The 17,465-nt window shown below is 24.3% G+C and overlaps 1 protein-coding gene across 1 annotated transcript; it reads left to right on the top strand.

The window, feature by feature from the left end:
• The first annotated feature begins 3,219 nt into the window (after positions 1-3,219).
• On the top strand, positions 3,220-11,074 carry LOC127283549 (5-hydroxytryptamine receptor 1-like). Its single transcript, XM_051308504.1, has 2 exons — positions 3,220-3,345; positions 9,468-11,074. Exon 2 carries the CDS (start codon positions 9,534-9,536, stop codon positions 10,089-10,091), a length of 558 nt encoding a protein of 185 aa, XP_051164461.1. The 5' UTR covers positions 3,220-3,345; positions 9,468-9,533; the 3' UTR covers positions 10,092-11,074.
• Positions 11,075-17,465: the final 6,391 nt, after the last annotated feature.

Below are 17,465 nucleotides of genomic sequence, written 5' to 3'. Positions count from 1 at the left end.
AAAAAAATAATATAATTTGTGTTGTGTAATGAAACCAGACACCAGATGGCAGGTTATGACGGTCGTTTTTTTCAAAAATTACAAATTCATGAAAAAGAGGAAAAAAATTATCTTTTTTCGTTTCTTTAATGATCGAAAAACCTGCAAATTTTTTTTTTAAGGAATTTTTTACCCATTAATTTTTTTTTTGAAATAAATTTTTTTTACAGATAATAATAATAATTAAGAAAAAATTTTTTATCGAAAATAAATTGATTTGAAATCAATTCAGAGATTGATTCCAGAATTAATTCTTAATTATAAAATATTAGTTTATTTATTACTCTTCAAAAAAAAAAAAAATTACGTAAACAATTTAATATCAACAAATATTTTTAAAAGGAAAAAAATGTAAACAAACTAACCCTACTTAACCTGGAATTTTTTTTTTATTTTTTTTTTCTTCACTTACCTTGAATTAAACAAATCGCAGAAAACATCTGGTATTCCATTTTGGGTTAATTTTATAAATTCACTTCACTTTTTTATTTCACAATTACTTTTTTAATTTAATAATTTTGTAAACATTTTCTGTTTACATTTTCAAATTAAATCACGAAAGTTTCTAGTAACTTTCTCTTAAACTAACCAATCACAACATTTCGTTCAATGGGAAGTTAGCCTTTTGTTTTTTTACGGAATACATTACGGATAACAAAAATGACGTCATAATTATTCTTATTTTTATACATTTGCCAATTTTATTTATTCGAAATTGGTTAACAATTTTCAATTTTTAACCAAATGGTCCCTCTTAGAATTTTTTTCTCTATCGATCTATAAGAGGTTGTCCACGACTTCCCAATCACGCTGTATATACATATATGTGTGTGTGTGTATATTCAAGTAAAATATGCCAATTTCGTGATATGTATATATGGAGTATTTCACGTAATATTTACCTATGACCTTTTAAATTCGGATAAATATTTTTTTTTCGTGTACAGAAAAAAATGGTACACATATTTTTAAGCTACAGTGGAACCTCGATTATCCGAACCGTAGAACATTTTATTCGAACTTCTGTTATCTGAATTTTTTTTCCTTCTCAAATCTTAAATTTTTTTTTCATTTTTAAAATTTCATCATTCAAATTTCGCTAAATTTCTAAAAATAACCCAGATTTTTTAAAATTCAGAACTCAAAATCGCTCATATATATACGTTTCGTAGAAATTAAGTGCATGCAATGCAAATTTCAGAAAAATCAACGCAAATCACAAAAAAAATATATTCTAAATATTTAATTTAAAACGTGTCATATTGAGTGCTTTTTTTCATGTAAAAATACAAATATTGAATATTAGAAAAATAAAAAAAAAATTTTATGAAATAAAATATTTAAAAAATCGCCAGGTTACAATTAATTTTTTTTTTATAAAAATAATATATTTCAAAAAAATGTATTCATCGAAAAAAATTGCAGGTCAAATATTTATATAAGATAAATTTTAATAAAATATAATACTCGATTTTTTTTTTGTCGGTTTCCTTTTATTAATTGGAAAAAAATTTTAACTGTAAAAGAAAAAAGAATAATAAAAATTTTATTAAAAAACTTATCACGTTTTGGTGATTTGGAAGTCTTGGAAGAAATGATTTTCTAAATATGTCGAGTAAAAAGTATATAATGTAAATGTGATGTGAAAATTCCTGAAATTCTTAATTTGAACACATTTTGCATTCGCATTTTTTTTTCTTTCTCTGCAGCTTTAAAAACCATATGTGCTCTAGTTTTATTCGGCGCATTTTTTCTCGCATATAATATTTTTTCTTCTATTTTTTAATCTATATATTTTTTATATCCCTCCCAAAGGATTTCCATCCTCGTAATTAAGATTTAGGTCGATTTTCGCCATTTCTTAAAGTACAATTTAAATTTACCTACTCTAAAAATCTGCCGAGTGGAAAATTTCACTCTTTAAAGTATAGGAAGAAGTCTTTTTATAGGGCATTTGATTAAAGTGAGTTACTTAAAGCTTCACTAAAACGAATTATATGAGAGTTTTTATTCGTCTATTGAGCGGAGAAATTTTTACGATTTTTTATTTTTTTCAAGAGAATTGGTAACTGTTATTAAATTGTTTGTGAAAAATTTTCTATAATATTCTTCAATTTTCTCTTAAATTTACATTTAATTTTACATTTAATTTTACGTACAATTATGCACTTAATTTTACACATGAAATTTACATTATAATATAGATTTTGAGATTATTCATATTTTTTTAAATTTATTATTATATTTCCACTCAAAAGACGTGATTTCTACTCATTTTATTTTAATATTGCCAGACGCCAAGTTATTTTATGGAAAATAACTAAACCAGAAAATAGTTAAATAACTCAAGTAAATGTTTATAATTTTACATAGGAAAAACCCAGCTCAGGAATTCTATTATTACTTTACAGCAATAATGGAATTTAGAAAAGATCAAAATTGGCAAAAGGCCGAAAGACAAAATTTATATTTTTAATTTTATTAATTATGATATTAATACTAATGAGATCGATTTGGAAGGAAAAACGACTCATAATAATTATTTTGGGACTCGCCGGCCATTTGAATGATGACAACGACGATCATCGCCTCATACAACAATTATTAATTTTACATTTTAAATTTTGAAATATTTCACCAAAAGAGAATGACACTAACTCGACGAACACCAGGATGAGAATGAGAGTAAAATGTCCGACGAGTCAAACTCAAAAGCGTCGGTAATCAGCGACCTCTCTTCTCGGCGTCATTTAGATTAATTAATATTCAATACAATATCCACAATCGATGCGCCGCCGTCGGTAACATAGATCCCTGAGCTATCTAATGTTGAATTGATTGATGTGAGATGTCCATAGGAAAATGGCTGCCAGTAATATTTAACAGATCGTCAACTAAACAACATTTTCGTCTTCCTGGTGTTCTTGAATATTCGGATCTCACATCCAAATATATAAACCAGGAAGCATTTGATGACTTCTAATTTCAATTAAAGATAGTGATGTCCTTAATGTCTTTTTAATCAGTCGAGAATCCTCTATGCCTCGCGAGAGTTTTTCATTACAAAACAAAAGGACAAATCAGAATCGATATTTATTTTATTATAGATTGACTATTAATCTGACGACTTTGCACGGAGAAAACTGGAGTGTTAAATTTTCAATGTTAAAAATTTATTTAGTCAATCTTATCTTCTTAATAATAATATTTATATTTTTTCCTTTGTGAATGGTACACTTATTGCATTATTTGTTTTACACTCCTGGAAATTTAAACTAATTATTTCGAAAGTTAATTATGTAATACGTAAGTACAACAGAAAAATGAATATCGATAAATAAATTTAAAAATTTGTGATTTGTGCTAAGTGTGGTTATTGTCACGTAACAGAACATGGCAATTTGTTAATAACAATTTTACTTAAAATAAAATATAATTAAGATGTTTGATCAAATTATGTTTTAAAAAAGTTTTTTAAGAGTTTTAATTATAGATTTTTTTACTTATAAAAAAATTAATTTATAAATATGATTGTTTACTTTTTCAATATTTTTAATTTCTTCTAGAAAGATACAAAATTTACAATATTTAAAAGTATTATGTAATTTATAAAAAATTATTAAAATTTATAAAAATTTAACATTTTACAGCCAATTATGGCTGGATTCCCTCTGTGGTGTCGTTTATTTACTAAATTTCTAATAATTTATATTATTTTAGGTTATTTGTACCCAACAAAATGCCGTGATAAAACATTTAATTTTAAATTTAAAGTTACACTTAATTTTACAATTAATTTGACGCTTAATTTGATACTTAATTTGAAACTTTAATTTACACTTAATTTTACACTTAAAATAATAAATAATTTTTGTTTGTTAAATAAAATTGAAAAGAAAATTTTTCACACTTTTCAATTTGATATCAGTTGACCACAAAGTTTCTGACAATTCCCATAGAAATGAACATGATGCATTGTGACAATTTAATCTTGCACTGACCAGGATTAAGCTCTACACACACGTATTTTAGTTTCTACAAGCATAAATTTGTTAGTATTAGTTTCTATATATCTGTTTGAAAATTTATATATACAAAGTTACGTCTAGCAGAAACAGAATTGCTCTTACTGTTAATCGAAGCAGAAATATCTTTCGAATACAAATTGTCATAATAATAATAATAAGTCTATTACCTATAAAAAGAAATTTAAAAAAAAATGAGTAATAAAATTGTGTCTAATAATTGAACGTTTTTTTCAACTATTGCTTTGGTAATTAATCACTAATTAATACGTTAATAAAAATTTTGTAATTAATAAAAATTACTATACTTATATTAAAAAATTTATTAATTTAATAATAATGATAATAATAATAATAATTGTTAAAATTGTATTATTATTTTTCTCCCTTGACTAAAATTGACATTTACTACTGTTAAAAAAATTACAATAATTCCCAAAAGTTTATCTCACTAAAATGCCATCTTTTACTACTGGATACTAAAACTCCGAGTGTTTTAAACGATTCAACATAACTGCATTTTTACTGCTAATACTTAACAAACAAGCATTTAAAATTCTATGTCTGAATGAAAATATCTCTTTTATTACTGTATACTAAAATTATAGAAATTTGAGATAGCTAGGTCTAAATAAAACGTACATTTTCGTGTTAATTCAAAAAAATAAAAAATAATTTTGTCTATTTAAAAAATTGTAATATTTTTAGTATTGTTCACAAACATATTTGAATGTATTGTGAAATAATTTAAAATATTTTTTCTAACTATGTACCATATTCAAATACTCAATTACTTGACTATTATCAAATAAATATTTACTTGAACCAAATAATTTTGATTTGAATTATTTAAATTGAATCAATTAAATGGTATTTATTTCAACCTTAGCGGATAGTATGATGCGAATGCTCCACGAAATTAACGGAGCATTCGTAGAACACGAGGTTGAGATTGAAATTTTGTCTCAAATATATATAAAAAAATAATGAAATATATAGTTAAATGATTAAAACAATAAGATTTATGCTTTTTATGATGATTATTGTTAAGTAGTTATAAAAGTTTAATATTTTTATTAATTTCAATGTATTACAGTTTATTAATAAACATTTTTCGATAAAATCAATATAGCCGCGCTTTTTAGAAGGTAAGTGGCAGCACTCTTTTTTTCCTTTCTTTAAATTTTCCAGTAATTTTTTTTATCAAAAGCAAATCTTTTATTTGTTAAACTGAAATATTGGTCAAAAAAGTGTATTACTTTATCAAACAAGTTAATATTTTAATAAAAAATATTGATTTCATTTATGTCCACTCTTTATTTAGAGAATCAAAAAGTACGCCATATATTTTTTGTTCAAAACTTTCTTCTAATGACTTTGCTGGTATTCCGAAGCAATTATCTCAAAAATTTAATTTTTTGAAAATTTTTACAAAATATTTTTGAGTGTAGCTCAGCATCCCTTGGACCAATCAGAAAAATGATTAAAAAATTTTTTGTTCAGAACTTTCTTGTAATAACATTGGTGGTATTCCGGAGCAATTATCTCGAAAATTATGCCAAAATTTTTTTGACTATAGCTCAGCATCCGCTGAATCAATCAAAAAGTGCGCTATACATTTCTTGTTCGAGACTTTTTGCTCAATTTTTTGGCAATATTCCCGAGACAATATCTCGCAAATTTTATTTTCCGTAAATTTTTCCCACAATTTTTTGAGTATAGCTCAGCATCCGCTGGACCAATCAAAAAGTGCCCCATACATTTCTTGTTCGAGACTTTTTCCTTATTTTTGTGGTCTTATTCCGGATCGATTATCTAACAAATTTAATTTTTCGAAAATTTTTACAACATTATTTTGAGTGTAGCTCAGCATCCGCTGGACCAATCAAAAAGTGCGCCATACATTTTCTGTTAGAAACTTTTTCCCTATTTTATTGGCGGTATTCCGGAGCTGTTATCTCGCAAATTTAATTTTTCCAAAATCTTTTTGAGTGTAGCTCAGCATCCGCTGTACCAATCAAAAAGTGCGCCATATATTTTCGGTTCTAAACTTTTTGACTATTTTTTTGGCGGTATTCCGGAACGATTATCTTGCAAATTTAAATTTTTAAAATTTTTCCAAATTTGTTTTCTAGTGTAGCTCAGCATCCGCTGGACCAATCAAAAAGTGCGCCATACATTTTTTATTCGCTACTTTTTGCTAAAGACTTTGGCGGTATTTCCAAACGATTATCTAGCGAATTTAATTTTTTAAAAAATTTTTCCAAATTATATTTGAGTGTAGCTGAGCATCTGCTGGACCAATCAAAAAGTGCCCCATATATTTTTTGTTCGAGACTTGTTGCTCAATTTTTTGGCATTAATTCCGAGACATTATCTCGCGAATTTAATTTTTGGTAAATTTTCCAAATTTGTTTGCTAGTGTAGCTCAGTATCCGCTGTACCAATCTAAAAGTGCGCCATACATTTTTTGTTCGCTACTTTTTGCTAAAGACTTTGGTGGTATTCCTGAACGATTATCTCGCAAATTTTATTTTTCGAAAATTTTTTCCAAGATTTTTTGAGTGTAGCTCAGCATCCGCTGGACCAGTCAAAAAGTGCCCCATACATTTTATGTTCAAGACTTTTTGCTCAATTTTTTTGGCATTAATTCCGAGACATTATCTTGCAAATTTAAATTTTTAAAATTTTTCCAAATTTGTTTTCTAGTGTAGCTCAGCATCCGCTGGACCAATCAAAAAGTGCGCCATACATTTTTTATTCGCTAGTTTTTGCTAAAGACTTTGGCGGTATTTCCAAACGATTATCTAGCGAATTTAATTTTTTGAAAATTTTTCCAAATTATTTTTGAGTGTAGCTCAGCATCCGCTGGACCAATCAAAAAGTGCGCCATACATTTTTTGTTCAGAACTTTCTTCTAATCACTATGGCGGTATACCCGAACGATTATCTAGCGAATTTAATTTTTTGAATATTTTTCCAAATTATTTTTGAGTGTAGCTCAGCATCCGCTGGACCAGGCAAATAGTGCGCTATAAATTTTTTGTTCGCTACTTTTTTCTTAAGACTTTGGCGGTATTCCCGAACGATAATCTTGGAAATCTAATTTTTCAAAATTTTTTCTGAACTTTATTTAAGTGTAGCTCAGCATCCGCTGGACCAATCAAAAAGTGCGCCATACATTTTTTGTTCAAAACTTTTTCCGTATTTTATTGGCGGTATTCCCGAACGATAATCTCGCGAATTTAATTTTTCTAAATTTTTTACAAATTTGTTTTCTTGTGTAGCTCAGCATCCGATGGACCAATCAAAAAGTGCGCCATACATTTTTTATTCGCTAGTTTTTGCTAAAGACTTTGGCGGTATTTCCAAACGATTATCTAGCGAATTTAATTTTTTGAAAATTTTTCCAAATTTGTTTTCTAGTGTAGCTCAGCATCCGCTGGACCAATCAAAAAGTGGGCCATACATTTTTTGTTCAGAACTTTCTTCTAATCACTATGGCGGTATTCCCGAACGATTATCTAGCGAATTTAATTTTTTGAAAATTTTTCCAAATTATTTTTGAGTGTAGATCAGCATCCGCTGGACCAATCAAAAAGTGCGCCATACATTTTTTGTTCGAAACTTTTTCCCTATTTTATTGGTGGTATTCCGGAGCAGTTATCTCGCAAATTTAATTTTTCGAAAATTTTTCCAAAATAGTGTAGCTCAGCATCCGCTGGACCAATTAAGAAGTATTATAGTATTTGCGAAATAATCGCTCGGCAATATAGATTTTTTGACAAATTAAGATTTAAACTGCTCTATTAAAAAAGATTTTTATTCGTGGCGTTAAAAATTAAAAATGGAGAAAAAATTACATTTTTTAAATTAAAAATATTTAGTCCCATCCTGTAACTAAAGATTGGATAGTAATGAAAAAAAATTTGTAATGAAGTTATTGCTTGAAATGATTAATTTTTTCTATTTAAAATATTGTTAAAAAAATAAAATTTTTTTAAATATATGGCGAAAAAAATATTCATTTTGAAAGGAAATATTCATGAAAAAAATAATTGTTTTATCAAAATTATTGTTTAATTATTGTCAATTAAAACATTAAATTTTTATAACTATTTGACAATAATTATCATAAAAATCATAAATCTTATTGTTTTAATCATTTAACTATATATTTCATTATTTTTTTTATATATTTGAGACAAAATTTCAATCTCAACCTCGTGTTCTACAAGTGCTCCGCCAATTTCGTGGAGCATTCGCATCATACAATCCGCCAGGGATAAATACAGAAATTATTGATTCAAATACTATTTAATTGATTCAAATAATAATTATTTGATACAAATAAATATTTATTTAATAATAGTCAAGTATTTTAGTATTTCGAGTCTAAATTTTTGAAAGTTTGAAATTTTAATCTTATGAATTATTATAATCTTCGATGGATTAAAGCGTTGCCTTTTATTTTAATTCACATTTGTTTGTAAAATAATACCTCACAATTTACTGTGTATGAAAATTTTCCACAGTAGATCTGTCGAAATTTTTGTGATGTCTAATTAAAAATTTTCGAATATTTATTTATCAAAAATAAACAAATAATTCGGACTTTTAAAAATTTGAATTTTTGATAATTCAAATTTTTTAAATTCGATAATTTAAAATCGTTTAAAAATTTTTTAAATTTGATTTATGAATAATTTGGATTTTTAAAAATCCGTTCTTTTAGTAATTCTAACTTTGAAAAATTCAATCTTCTTAGAATTCAGAATTTTAGCAATTTGAATTTTTGGTAATTCATACTTTTAGAATTTTGATTTTTTTGGAAATTCGTACTTTTAGAAATAATAATTTATTTCATATATCTTTTGAAATTTAAGGCTATTATTTAAGTTGGCCATTACCATTCTTGCTGTCAAAAACATGTTTTCATTTTTATAACCTAAAAATTATGTTGATTGCCAACTGTCGACAAAAAATTTATTTTAGGTGAACTTATATTTAAAAAAAAGAAACATTCTACCTAAGAAGATATAAAATTTTTATTTTCAATAACAAAACAAATTTTTTTTTATAATTTCAACAATATTTACAAGCTGAAATTATAGGAACAGTGGAACACGTAAAATAAATTTTTCTCGACAGTTGGCAATAGATGCGCGCGCATCGTCTCCTCCTAAAAAATCGTTTAACTATTGTGGAAGCAGCCTAATGTGGGGAATTTTTAAGCATCCCTTTATTTTTATTTGTTCTTAAACGTGTTAACTTTTTAAAAAAAAATCATAACATCCATAATTTTAATCAAAAAATTACAAATCCCAAATAGAAATTTTACAAGAAAAAAGGTTTTAAAAAAAAAATTGTTTTTAACAAATATTTTCAATATTTTTGTTACAGTGTAGCGGACACGAGGTGAAATGTTTCACTGGTGGTCCAAGAAAAAGTAACGAATCCCAGTGTCCGATGTTGCAAAAAAGTGAAAAATTAGCAACATCATCAACAACAACAACTCCATTGTCAGCTGGAAAATCAATGAATAATCGTAATCATCAAAACAGTACAATTAGCGTAACAAATTCACCGCATCAAAAGAAACTTAAACAATTGGCTAAAGAAAGAAAGGCAAGCAGAACACTTGGTATTATAATGAGCGCCTTTATTATTTGTTGGTTACCATTTTTTTTTCTTGCATTAGTCAAACCATTTATCAAAGATCCACAATCAATACCAATGTTTGTATCGAGTATATTTCTTTGGCTTGGCTATTGTAATAGTCTTTTGAATCCAATTATTTATGCAACATTGAATAGGGATTTTCGTAGGCCCTTTAAAGAAATTTTATTTTTTCGATGTAGCAAACTTGATCTTATGATGAGGGAAGAATTTTATCATAGTCAATATGGTGATCCTGAAAATAAATATATTAGATCAGGTGATGAAATTGGAGTTCATCGTGGCGATAATCATTGTGTTGAAGCCATTGATGTTGCACCCAACACACCTAATGAAAGTTTTCTATGATCCAAGTGAAGTCGATTATCACTGTTATTCAAATAATCTTCTAATAATATAATATATCGAAAAAAAGAAGCATATTCTATAAGTATATAGAAAATATGAGGATTATTATTTTTTTCATCTGATGGCAATTTTTCATTTTTTTTTAAATTTAATTTTAACTACATATAAAGGTATTTTATTTTATTTAAAAAAAAAATTAACTGTAACTTAACCTCAAAATAAAAAATGGTTAAAAGACCGAAAGAATTCCATTTAATTTAAAACCCCTCATACAACAGTTTTTATGGTCGCTGAATGCAAATCTGATGTTAGTTTTCCAAAATTAAAAATGGCGGATTCAAAATGTCGGACAAAAAAATTTTTAAAATCGATCGAAATTGCTTGAAACTATTTTATCGTGAGTTCTTTGGCCGCTGATTGCGAATCAAAAAAACAATAAACACACGGAAAAAAATATTTTCCTGAAACAGCGAAAAGTTTCACTAGAATAGCGAAAGATTTAACTAAAACAAGTAAAACAAATTCAAGTTATAGTAATTTATTTCAAAACAAGTTGGTTTAAATAAAAATTTGATTAAACAACTTAAAATTCGTAATCAGCGTCCAGAAAAACCGCCCCGAGAAAAGGGTTTCAAGACATTTGGATCGATTTTAAAAATTTTGCCCACCATTTTGAATTTTGGAAAACTAACATCAGATTTGCATTCAGCGATCATAAAAACTGTTGTATGAGGTGTTTTAGATTAAATGGAATTCTATCGGACTTTTAATTCAGGAATTTATTTTTAAATTTCCGAACTTATTGCCATTTATGCGCCATATTGGAGTCGCCATTTAAAATTCCAAAAAACGCCACTTGGCATTCGAAAGTATAAAAATTTACGAATTTTTTAAGCCCCAGAACAAATTGCAATTTTTATCTAATTTTTATAAATAGTAGTTTATTTTGAAATATTCTCTACAATCGTAAGTTTTTCACGATTTTTTTTTCTGAAGCCTAAATTAAAATTATTTTCTTTAAAAAAATTATTAAACATCAAATTGTTTTTAGTTTTTATTAAATTATTTTTTAAAGAAACTATTTTTAACATTGGAAAAATTTCGATTTTAAAGAATGTTTCAAGGAATAAAATAAGTTATTGTTTATTTTCCAAAATTTATTGTAATTAATTTTTATTATATTATATTTTAGTTTACGTTAAAAATATATATTTTAAAATCATTTTTGAGGTTATGTTACATTCATCTTCTTAAAAGATTCAATCAAATAGAAATATTTTTTATCAAAAAATTGTGGGATAATAAAAATTCTGCTTAATGGAAATTTGACATAAAATCTATTTAAATCAAAATTCAATTCACTGGAAATTCGATTAAATGGAAATTATATTAAATAGAAATTGTGCTTAATAAAAAATAAATTCTGCTAAATAAAAATTTTGTTTTATAAAAATTCTGTTATCAAGAAAAATTAAATATAAATTTAATGAAACAAAAATTCGGTTAAATGGAAATTTTTTTAAATAGAAATTGTGCTAAATAATAATTCTGCTTAATAAAAATTCTGTAACGTAGAAATTCAGTTAAATAGAAATTTAGTTAAAAGAAAATTCGATTAAAAAATTCTTCTTAATTTCGATAAAGGAAAATTATACTAAAAATTTTGTTAAATAGAAATTCGGTTAAATGAAATTTTGTTTTACTTAAATTCTGGATATTTGATATAATCGAAATTTTGTAAAATAGAAATTTTGCTTAATGAAAATTCCGTTGAATCAGAATTAAAATGGACTAAAAATTTGGTTAAATAGAAAGTTTTTAAAATAGAAATTCTGTTTAATAATAATTTTACTAAATAAAAATTCAGTTGCATTAGAAATTTAGATAAAAATTTGGTTTAATAGAAATTTGGTTAAAAAAAATTTTTAAACAACAATTCCATTGAATAAAATTTTTACTAAAACTGTATTGTTAGTTAAATAAAAATTCATTTAGATGAAAATCTCTTTTTAAATTTACAAATTAAAAATTTCTAACTATTTAAAAAATAGTTTAAAATGAAAATTTTTAGCGTTATTAGTTAGAAATTCGTGTTGATCACAATTTTTCAAAATAATTTATTAAAATTTAATCTTATTGAATATAATTTTTATTTTAATAAAATTTTCTATATATATTCAAAAAATTGTCAATCACTTGCAATAAAGTTTTTAATTTCGAAAACTTTTAACTTTAAGAAGTCACACTTGTACGCTCTTTTAAAGTTGTTTAAAACAATTGAATGGACTTTTGTATGCGAGAAAAAAAAGTTTTATAATGAAAAGGAGGTTTTTAAAAATCTATTCTTTTTTAAGGTGTCGAGAAAAATCTCAAAAAGAACATTTTTTTCTCAAGTATATAATTTATATGACTTACAAATTTTTTTCGAATTTTTTTTTTATTTCTACTTTTGACCCACAACAATATAAGAGGTCAACTCAAGTGTCATGAGATGAAAAAAATATATAATCCTTAATTTTTCTAGTGGGGAAAAAATTTTTCAAGATCGTGAAAAATTCTTATAATTAAATATATAGTGAAAAAAAAACTTTTGCAGTGTGACTAACACTATATTATATATATATATCATGAATTGGAACAATCAAAAGAACTATTTTGCAAGTATATAGTGAAAGAAATGCTGTTTAAAAAAAAAAAAATTATATATATATAACAATCAATTTAGATAAATTTTAATGGCGCTGGTACGAACAATACTTAAAAATGGAAAGTGACTATTCAAATCAAAGTGAATTTATCAATATAATAATGAATATTGATAATGTAAAAAAAAAAAAAAATTCGCTGTTTAGAAAAATTGTGAACTTTGTAGAGAAATGCGATATCTCTAAAGTGAGAAAAAAAAAAAAAAACTTCAAAGTAGTCAATAATGTAGTCAAAAAATGGGTCAAGAATGAATATTCCTATATCTTCTATTTCCCGTTATTATTATATGTATATTAATGAGTGGAAAATCACAACTGACATAATTTTTTGTAAAATATTGAATTTTCATTTATCAAATTTATCAAATTAAATTGGTACTGATAGTTTTTAAGAAAATTTGTTTTTTAAAAATAAATAAAAATTTTAAGTATTAATAATGTTTGTACAATCTTCTTAAATTATTGTACATATTTGTATATATAAATATATTATTATTAATTATAATTATTACTAAAATTGAGAAAATATACCTATATTTAATTATGATAAATTTTTCCAAATTTGGAAAATTTAAAAAAAAATCGTATCATACAAAAGATTCTGATTTATCTAAATAGATTTTATTCGTTATTATTGTTTATCGAACAATGTTTATGAAAATCTAATAATTTATTTAGAATAAGAATTTTTTTTTTTTAAAGTAATAAAGAAAATTTTAATGTATTTTAAAAAAGGAAAAATTCATTGCATAAAAATGTTTAAATCTTGTTAATTTTGAATTTATTATATTAAAATAAATTATTTTTTCATAAATATTTTGTGAAACTATTTATAATCGTTAAATTATAAATAAATATTTAAAGTTTAATAAAAAAAAAAAAAAAAAAAAATTGTAATGATTCGTTAAAATTATTATTATTATTGAATTAAAATTATTTTATCAAAAAAAAAAAAAAAGGAAAATGATTTTTTGACAAAAATTAATTAATTTGCATACTAAAGAAGAATTTTTTAAGATTCATAGAGTATAAAGAGTATAAATAAAAATTGTAAACATTATTTAAAAAGACTTTTTTTGTCGTCATTGTCGTCGTTGTTGTCGTCAGTTGAAAGAATTTATATATGTAAGGAAACATTAAGAAAATTTATTTCTTTAAAGGGGTCGGTTTTTGCTCACTTAAACATAATGCTACATTTGTAATTCGCAAAAAAAAAAAACAAAATCCTTTTTCCCGCGAAGTTGCACAAATAGCAAAAAGTTAAAACAAGGAAGACCAGGTAGAATATATATATATATATATAATACAACAAAAAGCGTAAAGTTCGTCCACGCTCTCTGGATTCAGCGTACATAAATTTCACTGCATCTCGAGTAATAAAAAGGAAGCTCAACAGCTTAAATCACACTTTCTACAAAGTACCACTTGAGACATTTTTTTTTTTTTTTCATCATTTCTTTCATATTTTCTTTACAATTATCGTCAAACTATATTATTTTCCCCTTATAAATATTTATTTTTTAATTTTGATTTTAAAAAAATGAATATTTATTAGAATAATTAATTTTTAATTTAATCGATGATTTTAATTAAAATTTAGAAGAAATTGAATTTTTAAATTAAATTATTTAAAAATTGAAAATAAATTAAATTTTAAATGAGATTTTTTTTTTATTTAGTGAAAATTGTTTTTGTATTTTTTAATGAAATGTAAATATTTCTTTTTAGATTTTAATTATAATATAAATATAAATATAGGGTGAAAGTGGACTACAGTGTAAACACTGTTTACAGTTTTTTTTTCAATTTTCTGGAAAAATACTTTTGAAAATTTTATCAAACTGTAAATATAAAATATAGTTTTTTTCCTGCTCTTTTGAATGGTGTAAAACTTTTTTCAAAAATATTAAAAATTTAGGGGAATAGTGTCAGGGTTGGACACAGTTTTGGTTTTTTGTTTAGATAAATTCAGTTAATTGTGGTATATGGGTGGAAAGATCTACAAAAGAGGAACACTTTTGCTGTGGACCGTAAATTGATTGGTCCAAAGTTAAAAAAGTTATAAACATTTAAAAAAAAAAAAAATCTAGTCAGGGTTAGACTTTTCAGTCAGGGTTGGACACTTTTTGAAAATCGAAACGCATTATTGGTAAAAACGTAAAATAACATTTGTAATGTTTTTTATTCTTATTTTTTCATGTTTATCTTTACTTATTGTTTACAAATTGTAAAGCTTCATGGGTTTAAAAAAGGAATGAACTCAAATTACAAAAAATAACGCTTTATTGTTCCAAATAACTCAATGAAATGATGAACAAAATTTATACAATTTAAGTATTATTTTTCTAATATCTTTAGCACAATTTTGCACTGAAATATCAATAAAATAAAATTTATTTATAAATTGTATCAAATTTATAAATAATATGGGTGTCCAACCCTAACTAGAAGCATCATTTTCGAATTGTGCTAACCATAACCAGACATGTGTCGCGATTCGATTTTTCATTTTTTTTCTTTTTAAATTACGTACCCCACAATTCATTCAATAAGCTTACCTTGCCGAATTCTTGCTTTTTTTACACATTTTTGAGGTTTATTCACAAGTCAAACAAAACTTTTTTTGTCTCTTCGATTGCACCGAAGTCACAGGAGACGCTACTTTTGATTCTCCAAAAATGTAATGCCACAAAAAGTTAGGTTACACTACTAGAAGATTCGTCACGTACGCACACAGGTGGCGCTAGTGTTCTTATTTTAAAAAAGCCAAGTGTCCAACCCTGACAAGTGTTCAACCCTGACACTATTCCCCTACTTTTTTTTTTGAAAATTAAATTAATATTTTAACATTTTCTCAAAAATTGGCAGTTTTTTAATTAAAATTTTTATTTTTTTTTTAAATTTAAAATATACAGTATCAAATGAAACTGCGATTGTGCAGAAAATAAAATTTTTTAATTTAAATTTTAGAAAAATGTATATTAAATTTTTTATACAAATACAAAAAAGTGTTCAAAATTTTGTTAAATTAAAATATTACTACGGTTTTGAAAAAAAAAATGATCCACTGTTGCCCAACACTCTTCCCTACTCTTATATTTATTGATTAAATCACATAAAAAAAAATCTAATTATATATAGTGAGGCGAAAATATTAACTGGAATAGATAAATATTTTTCTAAATACACAGGGAAAATTTTTATCCATTTTAGGGAAAAAATTGCAATTATTGCTAGAAATAAATTCTTCTTTGCGCAATATATATGTATATTTTAGAAAAATTATTATAATTGACAATATATTATATTATTGCAATATTATTCTAAGTGATATTGAGCGATATATATATATATATTAATTTAAAATATTAAATTATGTAAATAATTATTATAATGATGAGGGAATTATTTAAAGAATTGAAAAAAACAGTTTTTTAAAAAGCCAATTGTGATATTTCCACTCAAGGTCATTTTTCAAGAGACTCGAATCTTTTAATGAAGCATGTAATTCATTTCGCACTCCCACCTATTTCTCTCTCCCTCTCTCTCTCTCTGTCATTGATACTATCATACTTTTTCTCAGTGTTAAGATTTTTTTTTTTCAATTTTTTCTTACATTCAAATTTAAATGAAACAAAATTAATAATTATTAAATTATTATTATATAAATATTATTGTTATTATTATTACTATAATATACAATGATTAAACAAAAAAAAATTTTCGCGAAAAATCTTGTTCTTCTTGAAAAAAAAATTATTATATATTTTTTTGACTTAATTCTAAACAATTTTCAGCCTAACACCCCAGAAAAATGATTTTTTTGATTCAAAGAAATCAATTTCTTAGACAAATTTTTCTTTTTGATACAAAAAAAATTTATTTGTTTCAAACAAATTATCTTTGTTTAAAAAAAAAAATTATCTTTCGTTTCAAACAAATTATCTTTGATTAAAAAAAAAATTATCTTCGTTTCAAAGAAATTTTTTATTTAATTCAAATTTATATTTCTTTGATCCTATTACAATGTTTTTTTTTTGTTTCAAAGAAAATTTTATTTTGAATAAAACAAATAAATCAAAGAAATATTGGTTTTAATTTTAAATCATTTCTCTGGGTGAAGAATCGATAAGAGTGATAAATTTTACATTAGAAATGATGTTTAATCAATTAAAAAAAAATTTTTTTTTTTGATATAAAACAAGAGCCGCAAAGTGAAGTAAATTTTGTTTTCTGATTGTCTTTAATGGATTAGTATTAAAAATTTTTCAAATATATCATTTGAATGATTTTTAGAATGTAAATAAAAATAAAAATTAAAAAAAAAATTGAAAAATTTTCATCAAAAATAAAAATTTGCAGCATTAAATTAGAAATTGTAAAATAATTTTTTTTTTTCGCTAAAACTTAAATTAAAAGGAATAAATTTTTTTTCTTATAAAAACTTTTTGCATTTGAAATGTCATTTAAATAAAGAAAACAAAATTTCTCCAATTCTAGTCAATTAATAACAATCCCATTTGCATTCAACTTTTTTTTTTTTTATTTATTTATTTTTTTTATTCAAATCTACAGTTTTAAACTATGCCATATATATCATTCGATACTTTAAAGAACGATCGCTCAGAGGTTTGGAATAAATTCTTTCGCTTTACGTATTTGCAACCTT

The sequence above is a fragment of the Leptopilina boulardi genome, unplaced genomic scaffold (assembly GCF_019393585.1).
Source record: "Leptopilina boulardi isolate dan_hultmark-lab unplaced genomic scaffold, ZJU_Lbou_2.1 LbouV2_310, whole genome shotgun sequence".
NCBI lineage: Eukaryota > Metazoa > Arthropoda > Insecta > Hymenoptera > Figitidae > Leptopilina > Leptopilina boulardi.
The sequence above is the reverse complement of the archived record's forward strand: the minus strand, read 5'-3'. Positions and strand labels throughout refer to the sequence as shown.